Below are 27031 nucleotides of genomic sequence, written 5' to 3' on the forward strand. Positions count from 1 at the left end.
TTGACTCTTTCTAGATAAAGCACTACAGACTATGCATTTATTCTTGACTTTTTCGCCCATGAAAACAAAATGTTGTTTGGAACTATTACACATGCTGAAACTCCTGGCTACGTTATTTTATCAAAATTTCCCCTCCCTGAGTTCTCAGAGCACAAGCACTCCTTTCAGAAGTAGGATAATATTTTTAACATAATATTCTGCCATTTTCTAGCCACTACAGTGTATGTTTCATTACTTTTGAAAATGAAGTGATACATTTAGATCTGGATTGGGAAACTCAGAAAACCAATAATGCGTCTCTTTTTCTCAAAAGCAACTCTTATAAAAAACTTTATTTGTCCAGTTACTGTAATCGTTACTAACAAGCAACAAAGAACACTAAGAGAACAAAGGGAAGCCCTGGGTTGGCCTCCCTTATTATACCTCCAGACTGCAGTCAAATCCTACTTCCTTAAAGCCCTAATTCCAGGGAAGAAGGTACGGAGGATGCTGACAAGATAGAAAAAGCAGAGTTCAACAAAGAAAGGATTGAAGATTAAGAAGTCAAATTCTCACAAACTTCAATTTAAGGTCGAAGGCAACAAGACTGGTTCTTATCAAGTTTTATAATAAAATAAACAACGCAAAGGAATTCAGGATTAAGTTGTTTTTAGGCAACCAACAAAGTATACTATTATAAGAGTAAGAGAGTGCATAAGATTTCACTAATGAGTCAAAATGTATAGTTCCTGTGCTACACAGCTCAATCACTAAGAGTCTTCTCCATTAAGGAATCCCATGGTGCTACAATTTTTCCTGCTTTCCAAGTATTACTGTACTTTCACTCTCAATATGTTAAAGGCATATTCATGCTTGAAAAATACCCCAAATATAAAGAAATAAGAACGAATAAAGAGACTAAAAAATGTGAAAGAATGAGAGGTCTAACATATAACTAATAGGGAGTATACAAAGAAGACAGAAATGATAGAGGAAGGCACAATATTTAAAAAAAAATAAATTTTTCTAGAATTGATGAAAGACATGAGTCTTCAGACTCAGGAAGCAAAATAAAGTGTACAGTCAGGTAAATCAAAATAATATATATTTACACATATCATAGCATAAAGTACAGAAACACCAAAGACAAAGATATGGGAAGAAATCAAATGGAAAAATATAGAAGATTTTCTACAAACTTAAAATACGTAGACAAGCAAGGATTTTTCTATAGCAAAACAGAGGCCAGAAGGCATAATGTCTTTGATATACAATAGAAAAGAACTGTCAACTTAAAACTTTATACTAATACAAATGAAAATTTTGTACAAATAATTGAATCTTCTAAGAATGAGGAAAGACATTTCAGAAAGAAGACTGTATTTACGTACCCTCACTGAATGAACTACTTAAGGATGCATATTATAAAGGAAGGAGAGTAAACCCTAAAATAAGTGAGATGCAAAAGCAACAGTAAGTTATACTTAGTGGATTTACTAGAACCCTGTACACAACACTTAGCATACATTCTTTTCAAGCTCATGTGTAATATTTATAAATTTAACTATGCATAGACTATAAAGCAAATATCAACCAATCTAAAGAATCAATATCAAACAAAATATTCTCCAAACACAATGCAATTAAATTAAAAATCAATTTTAAAAGATAACTATAAAAATATATTCTATCTCCAAAATATACAAACAACTCAATATCAAAAAAAACAAACAACCCAGTCAAAAAATGGGCAGAAGACCTAAACAGACATTTCTCCAAAGAAGACATACAGATGGTCAACAAACACATGAAAGATGCTCAACATCACTAATCATTAGAGAAATGCAAATCAAAACCACAATGAGGTATCACCTCACACCAGTCAGAACAGCCATCATCACAAAATCTACAAACGATAAACGCTGGAGAAGGTGTGGAGAAAAGGGAACCCTCTTGCACTGTTGGTGGGAATGTAAATTGATACGGCCACTATGGAGAACAGTATGGAGGTTCCTTAAAAAACTAAAAATAGAATTACCATACGATCCAGCAATCTCACTACTGGGCATATACCCAGAGAAAACCATAATTCAAAAAGACACATGCACCCCAATGTTCATTGCAGCACTATTTACAATAGTCAGGTCATGGAAACAATCTAAATGCCCATCAACAGAGGAATGGATAAAGGAGATGTGGTACATATATACAATGGAATATTACTCAGCCATAAAAAGTAATGAAATTGGGTCATTTGTAGAGACAGGGATGGAACTAGAGACTGTCATACAGAGTGAAGTGAGTCAGAAAGAGAAAAACAAATATCGTATATTAACGCATACATGTGGAATCTGAAAAAATTGGTACAGACGATCTTATTTACAGAAATAGAGACACAGACATAGAGAACAAACGTATGGATACCAAGGAGGAAAGGGGTGGGGTGGGATGAATTGCGAGATTGGAATTGACATATATACACTATTGATACCATGTATAAAATAGATAACTAATGAGAACCTACTGTATAGCACAGGGAACTCTACTCAGTGCTCTGTGGTGACCGAAATGGGAAGGAAATCCAAAAAAAAAGGGAATATATGTATTCGTATAGCTGATTCACTTTGCTGTACAGTAGAAACTGACACAACATTGTAAAGCAACTGTACTCCAATAAAAATTTTGAAATGTATATATATTCTATAGGAAACTCATGGGTCAAAAATGAAATACTGGAAATCAGAAAAGATTTAGGAGTGATCTTTTAAAATACCGTACATCAAAACTTTCAGGCATCAGCTAAAGCACTAAGTACCGGGAAATCCATGGCCTTAAATGCTCTTATGAGAAAAGAAAAATAACTAGAAATTCCAGGAATTAGAAAAAGAATAAAACTACAAGAAAATAGACCAAAGGAAATATGATAGATAATATCAGAAATTAATGAAAAGGAAAATATCAACAGTCGTTAAACTTAAAAGCTGATTTTTAAAAAGAAACACAATAAAAACAGACAAACTTCTGAAAAAATGAATAAAGGAAAAAACAAAGGCACAAATGTATAGGTGTTAGAAATTTAAAAAGGGAATCAAGTATGAATATAGCAGTATGAATATTTTTAATTTCCTTATTTAAATATTTAGTTGGCGTCCTGGAAAATGCTGTAACAACCATGTTTATGATTCTGAAACGATTCAAAGGAGCATGGAATGCATCAGAGCACAGCGTTAAGCAAGATGACAACGGTGAAAGTGCTGAGCAAATAATAAATGTCATAGAAATAAGTTCCACTAATTCCTATTATTCTTATTTATGAAATAGTGTATCCTAGGGATAAATCACTTTCCTATTTCCTACCTAAAGTAAAGGGCCGTTGGGACTTCACTGGTGGTCCAGTGCGTAAGACTCCGCGTTCCCAACGCAGGGAGCCAGGGTTCAATCCGTGGTCAGGAAACTAGATCCCACATGCATCGTGCATGCCGCAACTAAAGATCCCGCATGCCACAGTGAAGATCCCGCGTGCTGCAACGAAGGCTCGGCGCGGACAAAATAAATAAATAAATATTTTAAAAATAAATAAATAAAGTAAAGGGCTGTTGAAGGGCTCAAATATTATGGTGTAACAACGAAATCCTACTTAGCTATTAAGAAGTGATGATGATGATGACGACGATGTTGATCCTGATGACAACAATGGTGAAAGTTATTTCAAACTTCCACACCTCCTTTCACATGTTGATGCTCTGTTTTTCCTCCTTTCCCTCTTCTCATCTACATCACTTGTTATAAGACTTGGTAAACTGTAATGCTCTTGGAGTAAACATAAGTTGATGATTGATGAAGTGACGATGTTTCAAAGGACTTTGGTCTGTCTAGTGAGAAAAATAAATGTAATCTGCTTGCTCATTTAGAGCTTGGAGCTTGGTGGGAGCTTGCAGAAAAAATTTTGAGAATTTCCATAAACAAAAAATCTATACAATGAATTAGGAGTGAGTGTTCACCCTATTTTCCGAAAGCAAATCTGCAGCACAGAGATCTTAAAAACTTTATTAAGATCAGAAGCAGAACTGAAAACAAAACCAGCACATTCTGACAGCAGTCTGGCTATCAAAGCTATAATGCCCCTTTTGTGTCTCTCTGTTCTTTTTTTCAATACAAACACTGATCTCAAGAAACGTCTGTGTCAGGTGATGTGTAGAATGGAAAAATCCCTTTTGGAAGTCTTGCCAAGCATGGGTTATACTAAAAGGAATGGAATCTGATAAGAAATACCTATTACGAACTCATTCGCATTTAATGAAGCCCTTCAACTACCAACACCAATAACTTTACAGGCACAGTAATTTATAAGTATACTAAAATTTTTAGGGACTGTTTACTCAAGGTTCCACCTTAAAAACAAATGCCCAGTGAGCACATTAGAAAAGGCAAGGCTTAAACCACAAGTTGCCGCTCCTGCAATGGACGACTCTGGTGACCACTTCCAACTCCAGCATTCTATGAAAAATACCTTCAAATTTTAAGATGATACTTCCAAATTCCAACATGGTTCATTGTGTTTTGGTGTCTTCCTGCTGACTGTCAATTCACAAAACACAACCTAGTCACCACAAGCCAGTTCTAAAATATATACACTAAAATATTCTCCCTTCCCCTTTGAATGAGATAAGATCTTCACAAAAGAAAGAGGGATGCAAGTTTGAACTGAGCAAAATTCCTCCCCTTTTCCAGTTTAAGAAGACATCGTCCATTTTCTCCGTTTCTAGAAAGAAAAAAAACACTATCCTACAACTGAGACTTTCTTCAGAAAGGTCAGTCACAAGGAGAAGGTATACTTCCTAGGGATAGAAATCTAAATTCTTAGGGACAATGAAACTTCATTTTCTGTTCATAACAAAAAATATTAAATCTGTGCTTTCTAAGGCAATCCTAGCATGTAGGATGCTTCTCCCAAGCCCTGCAAATACAGAGCTATAGTCTGAGGTTTAAAGATTAATTCTCCAAATGAACCCCCAAAGGAATGTGGGGACACAGGTTATACAGCCATCGGGAAGTTGGCTCTCTCTGCACATTGTTTAGCAGCCAAAAGGATGCCAGGCTTCAGAAGCAGTAGCCAAAAAGGATTCCTTGTATGGCGTGATAACATTTTGCTCAAGAGACGGCCCCCTTCTCTACAGACAAGGCCTCACCATCCACTCCTAGGAGGCTGGGAGAGAAAGGGGCTTCTAACGAGTAAACCAGCTTCTGGCTCTGTGCGTTTCACCCCAGGAAAGTAAAACCACTCACCGAGAGTTCTGGAAGGACTACGATCAAATGCTGTAAGGAACTTGCATATCCTCGCTGCCTCTATTCCAGAACCTCTCTGAGATGAAACTTTTAAGCTAAGCTCCCTATTCTTAGTTGCGTTCACAACACCATTACACCCGCCAAAAGCCTCTCTGCTCTGGCTTCTTCTAGTTTTCTAAGGTACATTTTCTGCCTGAGTCTCATCAACAACAATCTCTCCAACAATTTAAAACAGATTTTACATTTTGTGAGGCTTTCCTGTGTAACCCAGGTTCAAAGCGTTTGTTCCCATATAGGAACAAGCCTTGCTTAATCACTTTTATTGTTCTTGGCCACATTTCTTGGATTAAGACACTTTCTAACAGGAAGAGACCCAGTAGCACATACATTAAATCAACATAACCTTTTGTTGTGAACACCAAGAAGCAAAGATTAAAAGCCCAGTTCCTCAGAACGCAGGCTACATAAACAGCGATAAATTAATGTTTTCCACAAACAGGACATTTCTGTCACGAGAGGAAAAACCAGAAGACACTTCAGTGTTTTTAACTGTGTTTCACAGTGAAGGTTTTCTTTCCATGTGCTAAATAAACCCGTCTCTAGTCTAAGATGGGAACTGGGATGCTGGCACGAAGCAGCCATCTGACATTTAAAGATAATGTTGCTGAGAGATCCTGTCAGCCAAGAAGCTGGTGAGGCAGTGACTCACCACCACCACCACCATCACCTCCATTGTCATCATTATCACCAACACCATCAAATATTTATGACTGTTTACTCGGCTGGAACATGCAACGCATCCTGGAGGGTGTAATCAAGTTTGACTGGTTCCCATGCATTCAAAGTCCCTTCACAGGATCTCTCTCTCATTTTGGAACATACAAAATCAGCAATGTCTACCTGTGATTTATTTAAAAAGAGAAAAATGTTAAAAACACAGTGAGATCATGTTTAATTTTAAGTATAGAAACATGAAATCTGTGGAACTTGAAAAGCAGCTTCTCTGCACTACTTTTTCGAGCAACTCTTTTTCTCTGGCTAATAGAAATAAGAGAAAAAATTCTAAGCACTACAGAAAAGAAAGTGTTCGGGGTATTTATTGATAAAGGCCACTGAACTTGCCTATCTGTTAAAGCTGTTTCACACCATGCTATATCTGAGCCAGTCTACCTGTGTGCTCAAAAGTAATTTACGGTATTTCCTTAATTTTCTGAAATTTATACAGACTTCCCCAACACATCTAAATGAGTGACAATTTGATTAAATGCTTGAGTTGATTAAATGCTTCTGTCTAGAAAATGTCTTTTCAAAATCTGTATGATACTGTTTATATGTGGAGTCTAAAAAATAAAACAAACTAGTGAATATAATAAAAAAGAAACAGACTCACAGATACAGAGAACAAACTAGAGGTTACCGGTAGGAAGAGGGAAGTGGGGGGCAATATAGGGGTAGGAAATAAAGAGGTACAATCTATTATGTATAAAATAAATAAGCTACGAGGACATATTATACAACACAGGGAAAACAGCCAATATTTTATAACTATAAATGGAGCACAGCCTTTAAAAATTGTGAATCACTATGTCGTACACCTGTAACTTATATAATACTGTACATCAACTATACTTCAATTAAAAAATAATCAATCACTCAATCAAATGGACTACTAAAAAACAGAATATGAGTTTTTTTTCGCTGCCATAATATCTCATTTGTAACTATCACGGAGAAAAAATTAGATTGAAGGGGACTCAGCAGCTCTCCTACAAAGCAGTCCTTTTGCAGCAACCTGAGTGCCCTGTTTCTTTTGCAGTCAAATGGACTGGCAGTTTCTCCTCCAAAGGCCAAGAGTCAACAGAATTCCACCATGCCTCTTCACCATACCCAAGAAGAAATACCTTTTATTTTGTTGACTTAGTTTTCATGAAGGGTAGAAAAGACATGAAAAGGCCACAGTGCTCAACCCTGGTTGTTATGAAGGGGATGTCTGTCATGATCACACACAAGCACAACGTTCTAAATTCCTCCTGGTTACCAGCTTGGGGGGGGGAGGTGGGGTGTGGGAGTGGAGGTGGGAGTTTGAAGACAGCAAAAACTCACATAGACAACACGACTATCATGTGATGTTATTACTCAGCATATCTTAGAAGACTTACAATTGAATTAGATGGCACTGGTATTTTCTAGATATTATTATACATTTGGAGATAAACAGATAAGTCACCTACCATTTCACAAGCTACAAATAAATCTTTTATGCAAACATAACATTCCACCTTAAATTATTCCCAAACTGAGAAATAACTCAATTCCAAGGGTCCAATTCCTAGAGGACATGTTTCAACTAAACCCAATAATCAAACAGGAATTAAAGGCCTTATAATTGAATAAACAAGATGACCATCTCCTGGTCACTTTTCAGATTGCCCTATGTTACTATTTTATATTACACATTTACATTCATGAAGTAAATTTGATAGAAGGCATCAAAAATAATTATATATGTATAGGGACTTTCACTGGTGGCGCAGTGGATAGGACTCCACGTTCCCAATGCAGGGGGCCTGGGTTTGATCCCTGGTCAGGGAACTAGATCCCACATGCATGCTGCAACTAAGAGTTCACATGACACAACTAAGGAGCCCATGTGCCACAACTAAGGAGCCCATGTGCTGCAACTAAGGAGCCAGTGAGCTGCAACTAAGACCTGGCGCAACCAAATAAACAAGTAAATATTTTTTTAAAAACCTAGTGAATTTATTAAAATATAATAATAATAGTTATATACGTATATATAGTACCTGGCTTTCAAAGAGATTAGAGGACTTACATACATTTTTCATATACCCTGATACAGTATCTCTGAAAAGTAAGAGACATACTTTTTTTTAATCTTCTCCATTTAGTTATCAATTCGTTTAAAGAGTTCAACACTAGAGAATATGTCTTAACACATGGTAATATTAAAGTAGGAGATGTCGGGGCTTCCCTGGTGGCACAGTGGTTGAGAGTCCGCCTGCTGATGCAGGGGACACGGGTTCGTGCCCTGGTCTGGGAGGATCCCACATGCCGCGGAGCAGCTGTGCCCGTGGGCCATGGCCACTGAGCCTGCGCGTCCGGAGCCTGTGCTCCGCAACGGGAGAGGCCACAACAGTGAGAGGCCCGCGTACCGCAAAAAAAAAAAAAAAAAAAAAAGTTGGGTGCTTAATGATCCCTTTATTTCCTTCCTTTCCTTTACTTAGAAATTCATCACAAAACTTTGTTTACAATACTCCATACACTTCCTCTTCAACCATTGTCAGTTTCAACAAATTCTCTCTGTTCTTGAATTAAAGACTCCTGAGATTCATATTCCAATATAGTCTTTCTACCATCTGAAGACGGCAAGGTTATTCTACCCTCAACTAGGCTCAACGTAAAAATCACCCTATCAAAACAAATTTTATTAATGCTTTTAAAGCAAAATACAAAGTTAAGATTAGATTCTCTAGTATTTGTAGAATTTTATAGTTTACATCATGCCAGAAGAAATATGTCATCTATAGCCAAAAGTTTCTCAGTGTATATATATATCTAAAACAACAATGCAAAGTTAAATCTATTTACTTGCTGCATGCAGGGCTGCTGGAAGTGAAAGTGTCAGGAGTAGGTAAGTGACGTAAACAGACCAAGTGACGTAAACAGACCAAGTGACGTAAACAGACGTACATAGCTCTTGGGTTATTTCCCCTATATGGGTTGGGATTAGAAGGCAGATGTTTTAGGGAGATAATGAGTCAGTATCTGTAGACACCACTCTACTGGTTCTATCAGGCAACAAGGTAATCAACATTCTGTTGCAGAAGAAACAGCATGAATGGCTCTTACACAAGAAAACTCAAATGAACTAGAAACCTGGAAAACTGAAAGTTACATATGTTGAGCCTCTAGATTATCCTAATAGTAACCTACATCTTATTTACCAAAAATAAGTAAGAGCCACTTAAAAACATGACCAAGATTTATTTTTCACTCCCAAGGAAAAAGATACGCAGTCCTAATGAAATGCGATGGAAACCCATTTTTGACTGCAAAGAAAGCTGCAGAAGACTCCTAACTCTCAGTGGTCAAGCAAAACAAACAACAAAAACCCTAAAAAAATAAACGACATTATTATCTATCATAAATTAATGCTATACCTGGTTTACTGGGAATCCTGTCGTTTAAAGTTTGGCATATTGTTACACAGCACAAGCCCTGCTAGTTAGGTGCTACTCTTTGCACATTAAGATAATGCAACTGAGGCTTCCCTGGTGGCGTAGTGGTTGAGAATCTGCCTGCTAATGCAGGGGACACGGGTTCGAGCCCTGGTCTGGGAAGATCCCACATGCTGCGGAGCAACTAGGCCCATGAGCCACAACTACTGAGCCTGCGTGTCTGGAGCCTGTGCTCCGCAACAAGAGAGGCCGCGATAGTCAGAGGCCCACGCACCGCGATGAAGAGTGGCCCCCGCTTGCCACAACTAGAGAAAGCCCTCGCACAGAAACGAAGACCCAGCACAGCAAAAATAAATAAATAAATTACTAAAAACTCCTACCCCTACCATCTTCTTTAAAAAAATAAAATAAAATAAAAAGATAATGCAACTGACAAGAGCGAAGGCTGCACAAAGGCTTGAACTTTGCAACTTTGTTTTAACAGTAGAGATAGATTTGATAAAACAGCTCCCCTTCTCTCCTGACATCCCAGATGTGAGTGAAGAATTTAGGAAACAAGGAGTCAAAATCTGGCCAGAGAAGTTGACAGTCACAGCAGCAAAGTCTAAAAGTTAGACCTTAAAATAGTTTTCTTCACTTCAGGGCTACTTAGTGCATTAATAGGCTACACTGTGTTGTGCTTAATCAGAGTCAATACAGAACACTGACCCATCCTCAGCAAACACTGACCTAATTTAATGGGCTAAAGACAGCAAACTTTGTATCTTGCTGGAGTTGCTCAGTGCTTCTCCTTAACTTTCTCCAGTGGCCTAACGTGAACAGGCTCAGTCAGCGCTGGGTAGCAAACCGAATGGCACCAATAACCCCCCAAACCTGCAAGGCCCTAATTTGTCCCAACCCCCAAACCTTTTCCACTTCCTTCATCCTTCCTCCTCCAAAATCTACGTCAATACCCGAAGAAAATATACCAACAAGTTTCCAAGTACCAAACAGTCAAAACGTATAAATGATGCTGTATAAATTATTTTAAGAAACCGAAACATCTTGTCCTACTGACATTCAGAGAAGTCTAGTGCCAAAAACGAAATTAACGGCACCACAAATGTATTAGAAAAGATATTTCTTCAATAATCTTCATGTGATTTACTTCAAAGGGTGATCAGAAAAGATCAAAGAAAAAAAAACTGATGGAAATGCAAGCAGTTATTTTTTTTCATCGAATTTGATTATAACCTTTATAGTCAACCTACCTTAAATTTAAGTAAGTCAGCATCTGCAGATTAATGATGGCCTCCGGAATGACTCTGATACAATTATGATACAGATTAAGAATTTCCAGTGATACAAAATGGCACAATTCCATTGGAACTTCAACCAGTCTGTTTTTAGATAAATCTATAAGAAAAGGAAAAAATAGCTTGTCAATAACTCTTCAACATAATCTAATAAAATCTTATCAACTATCAATACTTCTTCCTTAACACATTTTAAAATAAACATTATGATCTACATTTAGATCAACACTATCATTTTTTGCACCATTGTTACTATGGCGTTGTGATTCCCGTTTCCTAGCGTTGTATAGCCCAATTCATATAGAAAAGCAAAAATACTGCTGAAACAGTTTTAGCTCTATTTTTTTAAATAAATTTATTTATTTTTTGCTGCGCGTGGGTTTTCTCTTGTTGTGGCAAGCGGGGGCTACTCCTCGTTGCAGTGCACAGGCTTCTCATTGTGGTGGCTTCTCTTGTTGCAGAGCATGGGCTCTAGGCATGTGGGCTTCAGTAGTTGTGGCACGTGGGCTCAGTAGTTGTGGCTCACCGGCTCTAGAGCGCAGGCTCAGTAGTTGTAGTGCACGGGTTTAGCTGCTCCGCGGCATGTGGGATCTTCCCGGACCAGGGCTCGAACCTGTGTTCCCTGCATTGGCAGGCGGATTCTTAACCACTCCGCCACCAGGGAAGTCCTAGCTCTTTATATTAATTTGTAAATTCAGGCCAGGTATAAGGGCAACCGAATCAACATTTACTTTTCGCTCCATCTGAAAATTATTTTTCCCCTGGACAAATATGTAAAACTGAATACTTTAATATATCTGAATACACACAGTTACCTTAATATTTCATTTATTTAATTCAATTTTGCATTCATAACATATTATCTCTCAGAACATGTCTTTTATACCTTTCCCAAACAAACACACAGTAGATACTAAAGTATTTCATTCACTAGAATTACTGAGCACGTACAATGTACAAGAAAGAGATAAATCAGTCGTGTCTATGAAGGATGGACACTATACCGCATGACCTTCAGTAAAACTGGCTCCCTCGCCAAGTGTACCAAAGACAGTAATAACGGTCTACAGAGTAATGTAAACATACAGTACAGTTCACAGTATCACCATCTCAACAATAAAAATATGGAATCGTCCTTAACATGGTAAACGTGATTGTGAAATGCCATGAAACGCTGAATATAAAAAAGAGCCACCAACTCTTGAAAACAGTAACTCAACAACAACAGAGCACCTCACCCTTATTTAGCAGGGGCTTCATCGGTATGAATTGAAGATGTTCAGTAAATAATACTTCAGATACACTTAAGGAATCACACTATGTGGGTGAGGGACTTAAATAGGTCACTATTATAATGAAATATAAGTCAAAAGGCTACCTCGCTGACTGACCTTCCAATAGATAAACACATAAATCAACAAAAACAGGTCTAGATTGCTTCAGAGGGGGAATTCCAGGAAAGTTTTAAGGGATAATTCTGATTAATATTTAAACCATTTCAAACCATATGAAAGGAAGGGAACTTTCCAAATTCTTATTTAAACAGCAAGGTACAATACTGATACCATCAACCAACAAAGAAAGTACACAAAAGGGAAACTACATATGAATCTCCTTTCCAAATACTGATGTGAATCCTAAATTAAAAATGAGCAAACAGGGCTTCCCTGGTGGCGCAGTGGTTGAGAGTCCGCCTGCCGATGCAGGGGACACGGGTTCGTGCCCCGGTCTGGGAAGATCCCACACGCCGTGGAGCGGCTGGGCCCGTGAGCCATGGCCGCTGAGCCTGCGCGTCCGGAGCCTGTGCTCCGCAACGGGAGAGGCCACAACAGTGAGAGGCCCGCGTACCAAAAAAAAAAAAAAAAAATGAGCAAACAGAATTAAGCACTTACATAAAAAGATTAACATACTATGATTAAGTGGGACTTATTCTAGGAATATAAGGATTTTTAAAAATTATTTCAACAGTTCATCATATAAAAAGAGTGAAATATGAAATAGTATATGACCATCTCTCCACTTTCATCCTTGTTTTCCCTTCCCCTTCTTCTATGATTCACACTGCAGTCAACTTCTTTTAAGGTCTCTGAGAATTTCAATAGGAAAATCACATGCAAAACTATCAGCTGTCCAGGGTCTGGCCAACAGTATCGCCCTAATCCTTTAATTGAACTATTTTGTATTTTTCCAGGAATTCTTTTTTTGATAGTATTATATTATCCACTATAAATAAAGTTATAAGGTGTTAATGGGGGGCACCTGTCAACGCCGGAACCTACAATGCTAGCCAAATGAACAGACCTCCGTGTCCACTGAGTCAGTGAGAATTTACCTATGCAACGCACCCCTATCATCCTGGGTTTGTGTACCGGTTTCTAAATTAAAAGGGAAGAAATCACAAAACCTACATGTAGCTTAGATTCTTTCAATGCCTGTATATCAATAGAAACAGATGCCTAGATTAAATTAAAACAAAGCTGAAAAACAGAAAGGAACAAAAGTTTTCCTTTCCTGTTTGTTTAGCATCACTACCCAGATTATTGACATTTTCATCAACATTTACTAAGTGCATGATTTCTGCAGAAATGAAAAACACAGAGGGCTACTTTTAAAAAGTTTATCATTTGAAAACTGAAAGGCACAAACCCTGAATTGAACCATAAGGTAAAAGGTTCTAATTGTGCTTAAAAAAAAAAGTACAAATAAAGAGCTAAAATCCAGATGGGTAAATGTTATCATCCCTTGAGCACTTCCATCAAGCCAGGCATTATGCCTGGAGCTTTGCATCTAGTACCTCATTTAAACCAATGCAAGGAGCAGTGCCACCGCCAACCTAAAGATGAGGAAACTGGCTCAGAAAGCTTATGTGACTTGTCCAAAGCCACAGAAATAAGTAATCATACTCACACCTAAGTATGTCTAACTGCAAGGCCTGACTGAGTTCCGCACGTGAGACCACTCTGCAAGATCATGATGTGTCCCACAGCTAGATTATTAGGAAGATACGGTGATTAAATCTTCACTGCATTTTTATTTACCCAAAATGCAATAAAAACAGAGTCAACATGTTCTGTGTAAAGACTCAGAGGATAAGAAAGTTATAAACATTAAGTTCAAAAGAGAAAGTAATGAAAACAATATGTCACCTGATGGGCTAACTTCTGGAAGTGGCTATAGGAAACTTGGTAAGTAGAAACTCTGGCTTCAACTGCCAATTATCCTAATCTTACATAAGCACTCTGTTTCACTAAAGAGTTTAGAATGAGTTTTCAAATACGTGACTTACTTTTCCTGCTTGGGTCTGAATATCATTTAATTCTCATCTAACTTTCTTATTGGAAGAGAAAAAGAGGGTGCGAAAAAACGAGCAGGTTTGCTTTCCTATAATTGACTTAGGCTCACGCAGAAATCATCTTGGATCCTTGGGTATCCACTAACCCGCAATGGGAAAGATGCCCAGAAAGGCTGGGGAAGTCAGTCTGGATTGAGATGTTTTGACTTTGATAATCCAGAGTGGATAATCCGATTATAAACAATGGAACAAATGACATACCAGCTTGTTCAGAAGTCTTCCTATCAGCTGAAAGCAAAGAACTAAAATGGGGTCTGGTCCCTCTTTTAAAACACACACACGTACACACACACACACACACACACACACACAGGAGGAGGATGAGATCCAGGACTTAGTTGTAATTAAAGACGTGAGCAGACGGTCAGTTCATGGTGCCCACACAGATGTGAGTGTCCCTAACTGGGACTTTGAAAGGGCAGATCCATGCCAGAGACAGAGAGAGCTCAAGTAGCAAGCAGAAGCCTGGCTGTCCCGGTCATGACGACAGACAGACCAAGATGGGAGCAATGAAGGTTCTCCAACCCAGGAAAGACAGAAAGAATAAGAGCTCAAAGATAACAGGCAAGTGTTAAGGAGGCAATCTGTATCTTTAGTTTGAAATACAACCCAAACCAGCTTGGGCAAACGGGTCAGGAGCTGTGAGAAGCCCCGTACTTTCCGAGTGATAGAAAGATAAGTAAGCTTTTAAACTAGAGATAAACAGTGATGAGGAATTTGTGTTTCTTTTTGTTGTTTATTTCTCTAATTTTGTTATAAATACATGGAGGTATAAATGAACCCACTTATGAGCTATTTCCCTAAATAAAGTATTCGCCTAGCATTTCTCAATCTCGTTGGTATACTGGAATCACTTTTAAAAATCCTGAAGTCTGGGGTCCATGGCCAGAAGTACTAGGGTGTGACTTGGGCATCCCTGTATATCCAGTTGATTCCCACTATCCCAGGGGAAACACCAGTGAGGCACCCTCTCAGCTTCCTACCTAAAGCAAGACCCACCAACAGGTGGCGCTCTCCTAGGAGCAGGCGATCAGGCCCGGGAAGGGTCCGGTTTCGACAACAGGCTTGGGAAAGAAAGCCTGTGCCAATCCAGGGTTAACCACTGCTCAATGAGATTCTTACTCTAAATTCCAACTCAACTGTTTTTTGGATACAATCAGAGCAACAAAAATCCGATCTGCAACGGAGTTTTCATATCATCGGTTGGCTACGATCAGAGAAAATTTGGTTTTTTCCTCACTGAATCTTCACCATAACCTAGGAAGGCAGGTGCTGTTATAACTCCCTGGTATGTGTGGACACCAAGGCCCAGAGAGGTTAGGTAACTTGCCTGAGGTGACAGAGCTAGTAAGTGGCAGAGGCAAGAACTGAACCAGTAGGTAGTTCTGAACCACTGCCGGGTCGGCCTTGCAGGACTGCGATTAGGGAAGGTCAGGTGTTCTTGTGCGTATCTCTAATTTAAAAAACAATAATAATAACAGATCCGTTTCTGGTGCCTGATCAGGAGGCATTAAATGATCCCAAAGCTCTGGACTAAAAGTAGGTGATCTTTGACCAGGTCCTGATATTTTCTCCAGGAAGAAGAGCACGTGTCATGGTGCCCGCTTGCCTACCCCCAAGCTGGACTCCGTCCTTCCTTGCTGGAAACCTGCCCAGCGGTCTAGCCTGGCCCTGGGGAGCGGGGTCCACCGCAGCTCTGGGCAAACAGCCGGGCAGCAAACCGGAACTCCAGAACCACGTCCTCCTCGTGTCTGCTTCTTAATTGAAACGTTCACATGAGAGCAGAGCAGCCAGAAATAAAACAATAAGTTTCGACCCAGCCAAAACAAGCTTTGCAAAGCCCTAAAATAAAGTAGCCAAAGGAATAAAAATGAGCAGAGGAGGGTAGAAAAACAGTCAGTGGAATCTGGTATGCAGTCAGCACCCTCAGAGGCACCATGTTGTTTTTGTATAAAAAAGGAAAGTGATGCCTCAGGAGGGACTGGACGGGGCCTCCCACTCTCCACCGACGACATGCTGAGCTATCAGCCGCCACAGCCGCCAGCAGAAGCCTAATGGACCAGCACAGCTGGCAACCTAATTTGCAACGTCTTGCTTTCTGGTCAGAAGAAAAGGCCTGATCACTGGCGGTCGAGTCACGCCCAGTTCCGAAAGGACCAAATGAGACATGCTTTGAGTTGAAGGATAAACATGTTATCATGGAAGTTTAATTTTAGCCTATTGGCACCTATCATGATGTCTCAATAACTGGGTGAAGTATGTGTCCTTGACATATAAATCTAACCCCCTGACCCACAGACAAGCATATGGGACCCAATGTCTTCCTTGTACTGAAGGGACACTCTGTGCCAGGCCATCTGCACCCTCTTGCTCGGTCCCTCCTGGGTCCACTGTTCAGAGATAATGCTTGGGTGGAAGGATGGTCTGGGGCCGCTTGCCCTGTCTGGACAATCCATATCCCTTTTCTTCTAGGTAGGCAGGGGTCTCTCCAGAAGAATCTCAGCTATATCCTTCTGCAGGGGAGCGCTCCCCAATGTCCTGGGTGTCGACTGCCCCTCCTCTTTCAGCACAGACGCCCCGCCCAGCCCCGTGATTCAGCCCCCACGGGGCACTCCCGGGACAATTGCACATTTGGAAATGCTCTGGAGTGAGGGAGCCTGCTCCAGGCAGTGAAGCAGAGCCCGTGGGCTGACTCATCCTTGACTCTGGAGCTAAAACCACCAGACACTTCCAGTGTTAAACAGGCAGAACTAGTAAGAGGATTCATAAAAGTTTCGAGTGAGTCAGCCAAGATTTCACGCTACATCTCTAAGAGATCAATTAAAAAAACCTTGTCAAACACTAGAGACTTGTTAAACAATTCCTCCGTATGAACCATGACGTCTTCCCTGATGACCTACTTAAAATGTCAGCATGTCCATCGTAACCCCCCTCCCTCTGTTCTACATTTTCTTTTTCGTCTTAGCACTTGGATAACCTTCTAAAATAGCATACAATTTACTCATGTATTTTGGTTGTTACTGGAATGAAAGTCCCATGAAGGCTGGGATCTTTACATTGTTCACTGGTAGACAGGAAGAGCTTAATAAATATTCACTGAGTAAATGTGGCAGGAAAGCAGATTCTTAGGTCAGACAGCTGGAGTTCAAATCCTGATCCCACCACTTAGTGTGCAGACTTGGAAATAATTACTTAATTTCTCTATGCCGCAGTTTCTTTGCCTGTAATGTGAGGATAATAATAGTACTGGCTCCGCTGAATTATTGGAAGGATTAAATGAGATGATACATATAAAGTCCTTAGAGCAGCACCTGGCACAGAGGGAAGGACTCTAAGAATAGTCTCTATCATTATGTTAGCTAATGCTGGGTTCCAAATGCAGTATTTCTAGCAAGAAAGAAGGCCTGGGCTGGGAAGGAGTTTAAAATCTAGCTGACAAGCACACGAAGCACACCATATGTACAAATGCCTCATGATAATAATAAATCAGAGATGAAAGAATAGAAAAAAAAATTGTATGTTATGAGTGAAAAACCTATAAGTTGGTTTGAAGGCTCCCTTTCCCAAGCTGAAGGAGGAAATAAGATATAGAAATTAGTCTTGGGAAATGCCAAAAAGGATATAATGACAGCCTCTTGGCCTGGTGATTTTATTAGCAGCTGATACCTATTGAGCCCACAAAGTACTAAAGAGGTAATTACCTATAGGTGGCCTTTTCCTGAACAACTGCATTACTGAAATGTTGATAGCAAAAACTGATTTCTTTATTGTACTTCTTCTATCCAAAGTGTTGCCAAAAAAAATGAGGAAATCATATTTTAAAAGACCACCACAGATGGAATTGGCGGGTGGCGGGAAATTCCTGTTCCAAAGTATAATCATTTTACTTAAAGAATCTCAGAAGCTTTTACTCTTAAACACAATTCTAACAAAAGCTATTATTGACTGTTTCAGTCCCACTGCATTTCAGAAGCAACAAATAGATTTTTTAAAGGGAGGTAGCCATAAGAAAGTGTGCTTCTAAAAAAAAAATAGTAACAAAGAGTGAAATATACAGACATATTAAAATTTAAGTATTTTAAATGTAATGGTCAGAGCCCTTCTAAATATTATAGCACAATGTACTAGTAGGACCGAAATAATACTCACAATGCTGAATAACCTAGCAATAGTTAACATATTTGGGAATTAAACTGTCTTTTTTTTAAATTTATTTATTTATTTTTGGCTGCGTTGGGTCTTTGTTGCTGCTCACGGGCTTTCTCTAGTTGCGGTGAGCTGGGGCTACTCTTTGTTGTGGTGCGCGGGCTTCTCATTGCTGTGGCTTCTCTTGTTGTGGAGCACGGGCTCTAGGTGCGTGGGCTTCAGTAGTTGTGGCGTGCGGGCTTCAGTAGTTGTGGTGCGTGGGCTCAGTAGTTGTGGCGCACGGGCTCTAGAGCGCAGGCTCAGTAGTTGTGGCGCACAGGCTTAGTTGCTCCGTGGCATGTGGGATCTTCCTGGACCAGGGCTCGAACCCGTGTCCCCTGCATTGGCAGGCGGATTCTTAACCACTGCGCCACCAGGGAAGCCCTAAACTATCTTTCAAATGTTCTGTTCAAGAGAGCAGGGCAGTGTCTATTTTTAATGTTTTTGTGTAAAATTACTCAAAACAAAAACATTTTAGGTGGTTACAGTTTCTCTGAAATGACCCATTCCCTAGTGATTCTGTTTAGCTAATGAATCATTTCCCATTTGCTTAAACAGAACTTTTGCTCTGAGACATAATAAAAACAGCCCATCAACAGTAATAATCTTTAAAATGAGAAATACTAATTTGAAAGGAAAATACTAATTTTCTCATAGAACATGGTTGCTTTAAGTAGCATTATTTGCAGTAGTCAAAAGGTAGAAATAACCCAAATCTCCAACAAGGATGAATGGATAAGCAAAATGTGGTCTATACATACAATGGATTAGCATTCAGCTTTAAAAAGGGAGGAAAGTTTGCCATATGCTACCACATGTCCTTGAGGACATTATGCTAAGTGAAATACGCCAGTCACAAAAAGACAGATACTGTATGATTCCACTTACACGAGGTTCCTAAAGTCGTCAAACTCAGACAGAAAGTAGAATGATGGTTGCCAGAAGCTGGGGGAAGGCAGGATGTTAAGTTATTATTTAGTAGGTACAGAGTTTCAGTTTTGCAAGGTGAAAAGAGTTCTGTGGATGGACGATGGTGACAGTACGCAACAACATGAATGTACTTAATGCCACTGAACTGGGCCCTTAAACATGGTTAAGATGGTAAATTTTATGCTACATATTATTTTATCACAATTGAAAACAAAGAATGCTTTTTAAAATGGTCACAAAATACAAACATTATCCTGGAACTTACAATTTCCCAGAATAACAGAAATGACTTACCATGCCAGGCTGGAAGCCCGAGTGAAGGGGACAACTTTGGGGAATTACACAGGGACAGATGGCGCATCTACACCATCAACGTTATTAGGCAACTCTATGACCAAGTACCACTAAGTCAGCACTGACCTTACCTAACAGTGTTCTCTACCTCCACCCACTGATCCACATACACGTATACACTCATCACACTGCCAACCATTGTTATGTGCTTGATACAACTGCACCTCATAAATGCTGGGAAGAAGAGTGAACAGCAGTGCCTGGAACTCAACAAATGACAGTTGAGAAAAGAAATAAATTAGGGCATGGCTTCGGCTTTAACAATCTCACAGAGCAGAAAGGAAGAGAGACGCAGAGCCCCATGGTAAAATTCTAGAGAGACATGTGAGAAGAAACACAGTCACAGATAACCGCAGGAACGGGGGTCCCCGAGGGTGCAGAGGAGCCCAAAGGAGACACGGCATGGGCCTCTGCTGAGACCCTAGGCGGGGAAAAGAGAGTGTGCGGGCCAGCCCCCTGGCAGGTCAGACTAAGGGCAACTGCTCAGGTGCTGTGAGCGGGGCAGGAACCCTTGGGTTCTCTGGGGTGCAGGAGGGAGAACAGAGTCTCTGGAGCTTTCCCTGTGAGGTTCTAGAGCTCAAAGAGCACTTCAGTAAAGCACATGATAAAGTATTTAAAATGAAACAAATACCTTGCTGCTGGACTACAGTTGAGCAGCTGGTGACAATCACTCACCAGCCAGTTCATGGACAGTCTCTGTCACATTGTAACTAGAGGAAAACTAGTTACTAGTGATTAAGGGACCTGGCAAGGGCTGCACAATGAGTAAATGGGGAATGCAAAGAGAGTGAGTCCCAAGGGCTCTAAGGGCTCAAACTCACATAAGTGTATTGGAGTTAAAGGAAGAGAGTGGACTTTCTGTGAACAGAGCAGAAGACAGAGTGGCCAACCTTGAACTCCATGGCCTCAGTCTGCCTGGAGTTTACTATCATTCCAGGTTTATTACCCAGAATGAAACAAGGTACAGTTGTGAGTTGATTACATAAATATTAACCTCAACCAGGGGCTTCCCTGGTGGCGCAGTGGTTAAGAATCTGCCTGCCAATGCAGGGAACACGGGTTCAAATGCTGGTCCGGGAAGATCCCACATGCCGCAGAGCCACTAAGCCCATGCACCACAACTACTGAAGCTTGCGCGCCTAGAGCCCGGTGCTCCGCAACAAGAGAAGCCACTGCAACGAGAAGCCCGCACACTGCAACTAAGAGTAGCCCCCGCTCGCCGCAACTAGAGAAAGCCCATGCGTAGCAACGAAGACCCAAAACAGCCAAAAATAAATAAATAGATAAATAAATTTATTTTAAAAAAAAATTCTCAACCATAAAACAAATGTTATTTGCTGAAAGAGAGCCCTTTATAATAAAAAGACCTTACCATAATTTTTTTCCAGGATTTTTACCTTTGTTAGCTTTTGAAATCAAATATACTGTGAAAGAGTCTACGGAACGTCAGAAAACCATAAGCATCAATTAATTAGATTCTTTTATTATATATTTTAAAAATAGCAACTAAAAACATTAGGAAAATTAATATTACCCCCCCAAGGTAAAGAGGATGGAATGCTTTTATATTTTTTATTATTGATTTGGTCTCTCATTAAAAGGAGGTTTCTAGAGGCAAATCAAATATTTCGGTTTTTGCAATGTAATAATCTCAGGCATGAGACCGTGTAAGATCTTTAACCATCAAAGATAAAATTATTGACCCTCCAAGAGACTTTCTAACTGGCATGGAAACACTTTAGTACATTTTTAGAGAGTTCTAAGATAAAGAAATGAATCTTTCCTTTTATTAACTCTGAACTAAATCACAGTTCTACTAACCAGATAATCCATGATTCAAGTTCCCCAAATACTTGTGTTAAACATCAAGGAGAGTGAGGGTAACAGCCATCACTTTGAAATAGAAATCATACAGAATTCAAAATTTATATCATATGGTATCAATTATATCAGTGGTTGATTAATCTCAAATGAGACAAAATTTTAAAAGCTACCCACAAGTTCTGAGCCAGTTTCAACATATTGCTGATAATGTCAAAGGAGAAATCATTACCACAAACTTAATTTTAAAAAAAAAACCCTTAAAGACATTGCTAGTGATATTTTTAAGCAGATATGATTCAAGAAATCTAAAGTTACTGTAATATTTAAATGTAATATTCCATAAGAAAGCCAATCTTATACATCAGTCTATGTGAAAATCCATAGTAATCTTCTAATACATAATAAAAATATTATTTTTACCACTAATGATATTTTATGTGTATAAAAATGCTCAGAGCAGCCTTAAATTATTGTTTCATTTGTCTGTCCTTCTTTGAAAATAGACACATTATTTGGGGGAATTTTAAATTCAACTTTGTTATCTTTTGGATAAAACTGAAACTTGAAATTTCAAATGAAGCCTATAGTTTTAAGAGAGGGAAAAGGACAATTCATTATGCTTCTCTGTTTGGGAAAGCTTCTTCGCAACAGAGTCACTCAACAAATACTTTTTGTGCACCCACTGGGTACCAGTGGAATAGTTCTGAGCAGGGGGCAAAAAGCAGTGATCACTGGCAAAATCCCCGCCCTCCAGAGCTTACATTCTAGTGGGGTGTGACCTAAACAAAACTAATAGAGAAAAATAAAGTAGAATAAAGAAATAGGAAGTCCGGAGCAGGGGACTGCAAGTTTGAACAGGATGACCAGGGAGAATTCACCAATAAAGTGAAAATGAGTGAAGAGTTGAAGGAAGGAAGAGAAGAAGTCATGGGAATATCTGGGGAGATAAGCCTCTCCCCAGGATGAACAGCAAATGGAACAGCCCTAAGGTGGGAGGAGGGGCCACACGGCAGGGACACCGGGGAACCTTGTGGGGCTCCAGCAGAGGGAACCAGTGTGATGATCTTAAGAAGGTGGAGGTGGCAGCCTTCCATAGGGACGTGGACAATTCCTCTCCAGCAACGGAGGTAAGGCAGCGAGCAGATCTGGGCACAGATGCAGATAACTGAGTGGATAGGGTGGTGGGCACACAGCGACGTTCCCTTCTGATTGTCTGCAAGCCCAAATAGCTGAGAGGGAAGGAGGGAGGAGAAGATGTTAACGGTTTTAGGAGAGACAAAGTCTGAAGTCGTCAATAAGAGAGCAAGAAAGTGACAGCACTGGAGAAACATAGAGTGAGTGCCGGTGGTCGTGAACTGAAAGTGAGACGGCTGGGACAGCCACAGTGCATACAAGTGCCCAAGAGAAGGTGCATATTTCACTGTGTTCATTTGGTCATGTCCAACCTCAGTACCTTTGCCTATCAAAAAGCTCAACATAGAGATGAAAAAAAAAGTATTGGCTTATAGTTTGCAGCTCTGGTCCCCGAGTACGTATCTAACTGGAGAGAGCCAAGCAAAGCCACCACAGGTGAGCCTACTCAGCAGTAAGTCACAGATGCTGGCCAGGTGGGGTGGGGGTGGGGGACTCCCAAGGCTGTGTGGCATCTTCCCTATCCCTTCCCACCACAAGTAAAACCATCTACACTCACTCAGTCATTTTCTGGATGTCTCTACAAGCTGGGCACAACATTCCAGATGTTGTATAGAGCAACATGAATTGAACACTCAATTCATAACCACAAGTAACTCAGGGTCTAACAGGGGAGGAAGAGAAATCAAAGAAAATGTACAATGAATTAGATCTATTTTTATCAGCATGGTTAAATATCAATTCTGTCTGAAAGGCTGAGAAAGGCTTCAAGGAGGCATTGACCTGTAAGCTGAGTCTCTGGACAAGTGTCTGGGAGACCACCAGAGGCAGGGCGGGTAATTCGCTCCAGACCAACAGGCGCAGCCCACTTGAAGAATGGAGGGACAGGGTAGCTCGCTGAGGAACTGTCACTGGCATTATGGCTGGGGCACGTGGGGTTGATGTTCAGCAGGGATGCATGGTTAAAAAGAGTGACGACAAAAATCCGGGTGAGAAATGAGAAGGGCCGGAAGTAAGGCAAAGACGTTCGATAGGGAAGAATGGTCATCAGCACCGTCGTCATCCTCACCATCACCACCACCATCAACAGGAGGGAATGGATAAGGGAGACATTTATGAGGCAGAATTGGCAGTGCTTAGTGCTCTGTTAAATATAGAAAGTGAAGAGAAAGAAAGAGCTGAGGGCATCTTGGGGTTTCTGGCTTGGGTAAATGCCCGGAAGCATGCTACTTGCTCAAAAAAAGAACTAGGTTTGTGGGCAATGGTGGGAGAGGAGAGTCATGCTGAGTTTAGTCTTTGATACATTGATCTAATATATCTACGGAGCAACAGCGTGGTCTGTTGACCATTGGATTTTGGGTCTGGAGCCCATAAGAAAGGTCTTGGCTAAAATGTACGTTTGGAAGACATCGGCATATAAGTAAGGAGTGGTCATATATGACATTACCCTGGAAAAAAGTGAAAACTGACAAAAGAAAATGAGCTAGCGAAGGATCTCCAGCAGCTGCTACCATAAAGCCAATGTCCTTCTCTTTCCAATCACAACTTCTTGAAACCCAAAGGCTTGGTTCCATGGCCTGAGAGCCATGATGAATTCTGGAATTCAGACTTTTTGAACCAAAATCCAGCGTTATTTCCACTATAGCATTCTGTCCCGTGTGTTACTGTACAGTTCAATGATAATGATAGTTTTATACTGACACCCTGACCAAGTGTGTGTAATATGATGACAGCATTTAATTGCTACATTATCACTCACCTTTTAGGAACCAATCATGATCCATGCTTTAGAAATGAGTGTCCTTTCAGTTATACTTAGGGTCACGATCAATTCCTAAAACAACAAAAATACTGTAGGCTAAACTACCAAGGCAATTGAGAAATTTGACTCCTTCCAGAAACACTTACTTGGGCAATTTTTTTTCTTAGCGCAAGAATACGAAACAAAGTGTGGACTGTCTACAAAGTGCCTGATTTCCAATTTTTAAAGTTCACACTTAGCTAGGGCAGCACGGATAAGAAAGGCATTTTTGTGATGGTGACTGAATATAGTATATTCCATTGTAGGAACATGAATTTTAAGTCTAGAAATAGTTTCAGATGATTTCTGTATCCTTTTTACAGATCTAGCTGGAAGCTTCTTGCTGAACCAAAAAGTAATAAGATTGTTGATAATGAAACAGAAACTGCTTCACATTATCACTTATTAGAAACTATAATAGAAATGCAGTTTATCTAAATTATTTAAGAAAATATATTTAACTGGTATATTATTTTCAAATATATGGTTTCTGGAAGATTTAAATGTAAACAAAATGCTCATTTTTTTGATACTTCTTTTTCCTCTCATTTTGGTCAATTCACTTCATCTACAATTCATGCATGACAAATAACTGTTGCTTACATTTTTGTAAAGCAAGAGCTTTTTATCCAAGGTTCTGAAAAGAGCTAGTGTGCATGGACTATATTCAGAAGTCTACCCACTTTCAGCCTCTTGAATTATGCTTTAAACTTGAAATCAACATAGGTTTTTATCTTTTCATTATTAATTGCTTCACAAACAATTTGAAATCTAAATCTTAGAAAATCTTTTTTTTCCTCCTGAAGTTCAAACCGCACATTAGTCCCATGCTAAAGTGGACACAAAAATGATGGATGCAAAATTATTCACTGTCTGTCATGAGAAGTCTCTGATCTTCACACTGAGTCAGTGGGCAGTAACTACCCCACCTAAGCGTTCATACATATATATGCACCACACATACGGCACTAGTTCATCGACGGTTCCTACCAGCAAATGTGGGCCCTGCCAGTACTGTAGGTCACCATGGCCACTAATCATTATTGAGCACTTACTGTCTCCCAGCCACATCGATTGTTTTCTATGAGCTTATCAGCTCATAAAAACTTAATGGGGATGTTATGCCCACTGGATAACAGTTTCCCAGATGAAGAAACTGAGACAAAGAGGGGTAAAATAATTTGATCCATAATAAATGTACTTAATGCCACTGAATTGTACACCTCACAGTGGTTAAAATGGTAAACTTTGTTACATAATATTTCACCCCCAAAATCATTTAAAATATCATTTAAAAAAGAATAAACAGCCAGAGACAAACCTGACTCCTTCTACCAAAATTAATTCCAGGTAGATTAAAAATTTAACAGTAAAAAGAAACAAAAGTACTAGAAAAAAAAGTTGCAAAGCTGAGATTCAAACCCAAATAATCTAGCTTCAGAGTCCAGGCTACATGCTAATGGTCTTCCACAAATTGCTATTTTATGGGAAAAACTACCCAAAGTGCTATTTTATAGACCACCCTCATCATCATCAAATTAAGTTTCGTAATAACTCAATAGCACCGCATGGCTTGCTGGAAAAATATGGAATGCACTGGGCAGGTCTATCTTCCGAACATGAGGGGCAAACCCCAACACAAGGTTGGAAGCCACCTAGAAAGCCTCAACATTGTAACAAGTTGTTCATTCCAAGGGAGACTGCCAAATGCACTCGAGAATCCACTTTTGGAAGCTGTAGTTTAGGGGGAAATGTTTGCTATGGAAAGGATGCAGAAAATAATCACATGCGTGTTCTAAGAGACCACATGCATACAGCGGAGAACAAACAAAATTACAGTTTTCCAAAATACCTCGGAGTTGAAAGCTTGCAAAAAGCCTCAAAACTTTACTGCAGATCTAAAATAGGAAGGAGAGGATAGATCCCAAGCTGAGGTCTCCTGGTGGCCTTCAGACAGAAAGAGTCCCAGACCTAGGGAGCAGAACTGGAAGGGAGCTAGAGAAAACCAGAGAAAAGCAGAGCTCCCCAAAGCCTGCAGTTTCATAAATGTCTTCTGTAAATGACTGCCCACCTCATTTATTTTACCATCCATCACATATTAAGTTAATTAGAACTTTCTCGTCATTGTTCTAAATATCAGTTTAAATGCACTTGGAAAAGGAAGAAAAGTCAAAACGCCCCTCTCCCCATGCATTCAAAGCTTCGATGCTGAGTATAATTTCCATCTGACAAACAATGCGGTCCTTTCCCAGTCCCAATTTCTTAACGCACACGAAAGCCTGGCAGAGAACAACTGATCGAGAAACAGAAGGGACTGCTGGGTGGAGCTCTCATCAAATTGTGGGACTGCTGAGATGCAGTTAAGTGAACCTTGGATTCTTGGACAACGGCTCATCTTATGATGACTGGCATACAAGATAAGACAAAATACATTTCCATAGGATTAGTCAAAATAAAAACAAGTGAGATGTGAAAAGTAAAAGACAGACATGGGATACAGACCCAGAGAAGACAGTTTTCACTGGTACTGTCTTATTAATTGGGGAAAGATGTCTTTTCTTCCTACAAAGGATCCTATCCGGGTCTCACCAGTTTGCTGTTCTGCTCACTGATTTTGCCCAGCTTTGAAACCCTCGAAAAGCTCTGCAACGTGGTCCCTGGCCTTTCTTCGTTTCCTTAGCTTACCAGGAACGCG

At 39.9% G+C, this 27031-nt stretch overlaps 1 protein-coding gene across 8 annotated transcripts in view; it reads right to left on the reverse strand.

The window, feature by feature from the left end:
• The window catches only part of LRCH1 (leucine rich repeats and calponin homology domain containing 1), a 190848-nt gene that overhangs the window by 88820 nt on the left and 74997 nt on the right, over window positions 1-27031 (reverse strand). For all 8 annotated transcript variants that reach the window (XM_030882253.2, XM_060287811.1, XM_060287812.1 and 5 more), the window contains exon 2: window positions 10715-10859. In XM_030882253.2, the coding sequence (XP_030738113.1) occupies window positions 10715-10859 (145 nt within the window). The remainder of the gene's footprint in view (window positions 1-10714; window positions 10860-27031) is intronic.

The sequence above is a fragment of the Globicephala melas genome, chromosome 18 (genome assembly GCF_963455315.2).
Source record: "Globicephala melas chromosome 18, mGloMel1.2, whole genome shotgun sequence".
NCBI classification, from domain to species: Eukaryota; Metazoa; Chordata; class Mammalia; order Artiodactyla; family Delphinidae; genus Globicephala; species Globicephala melas.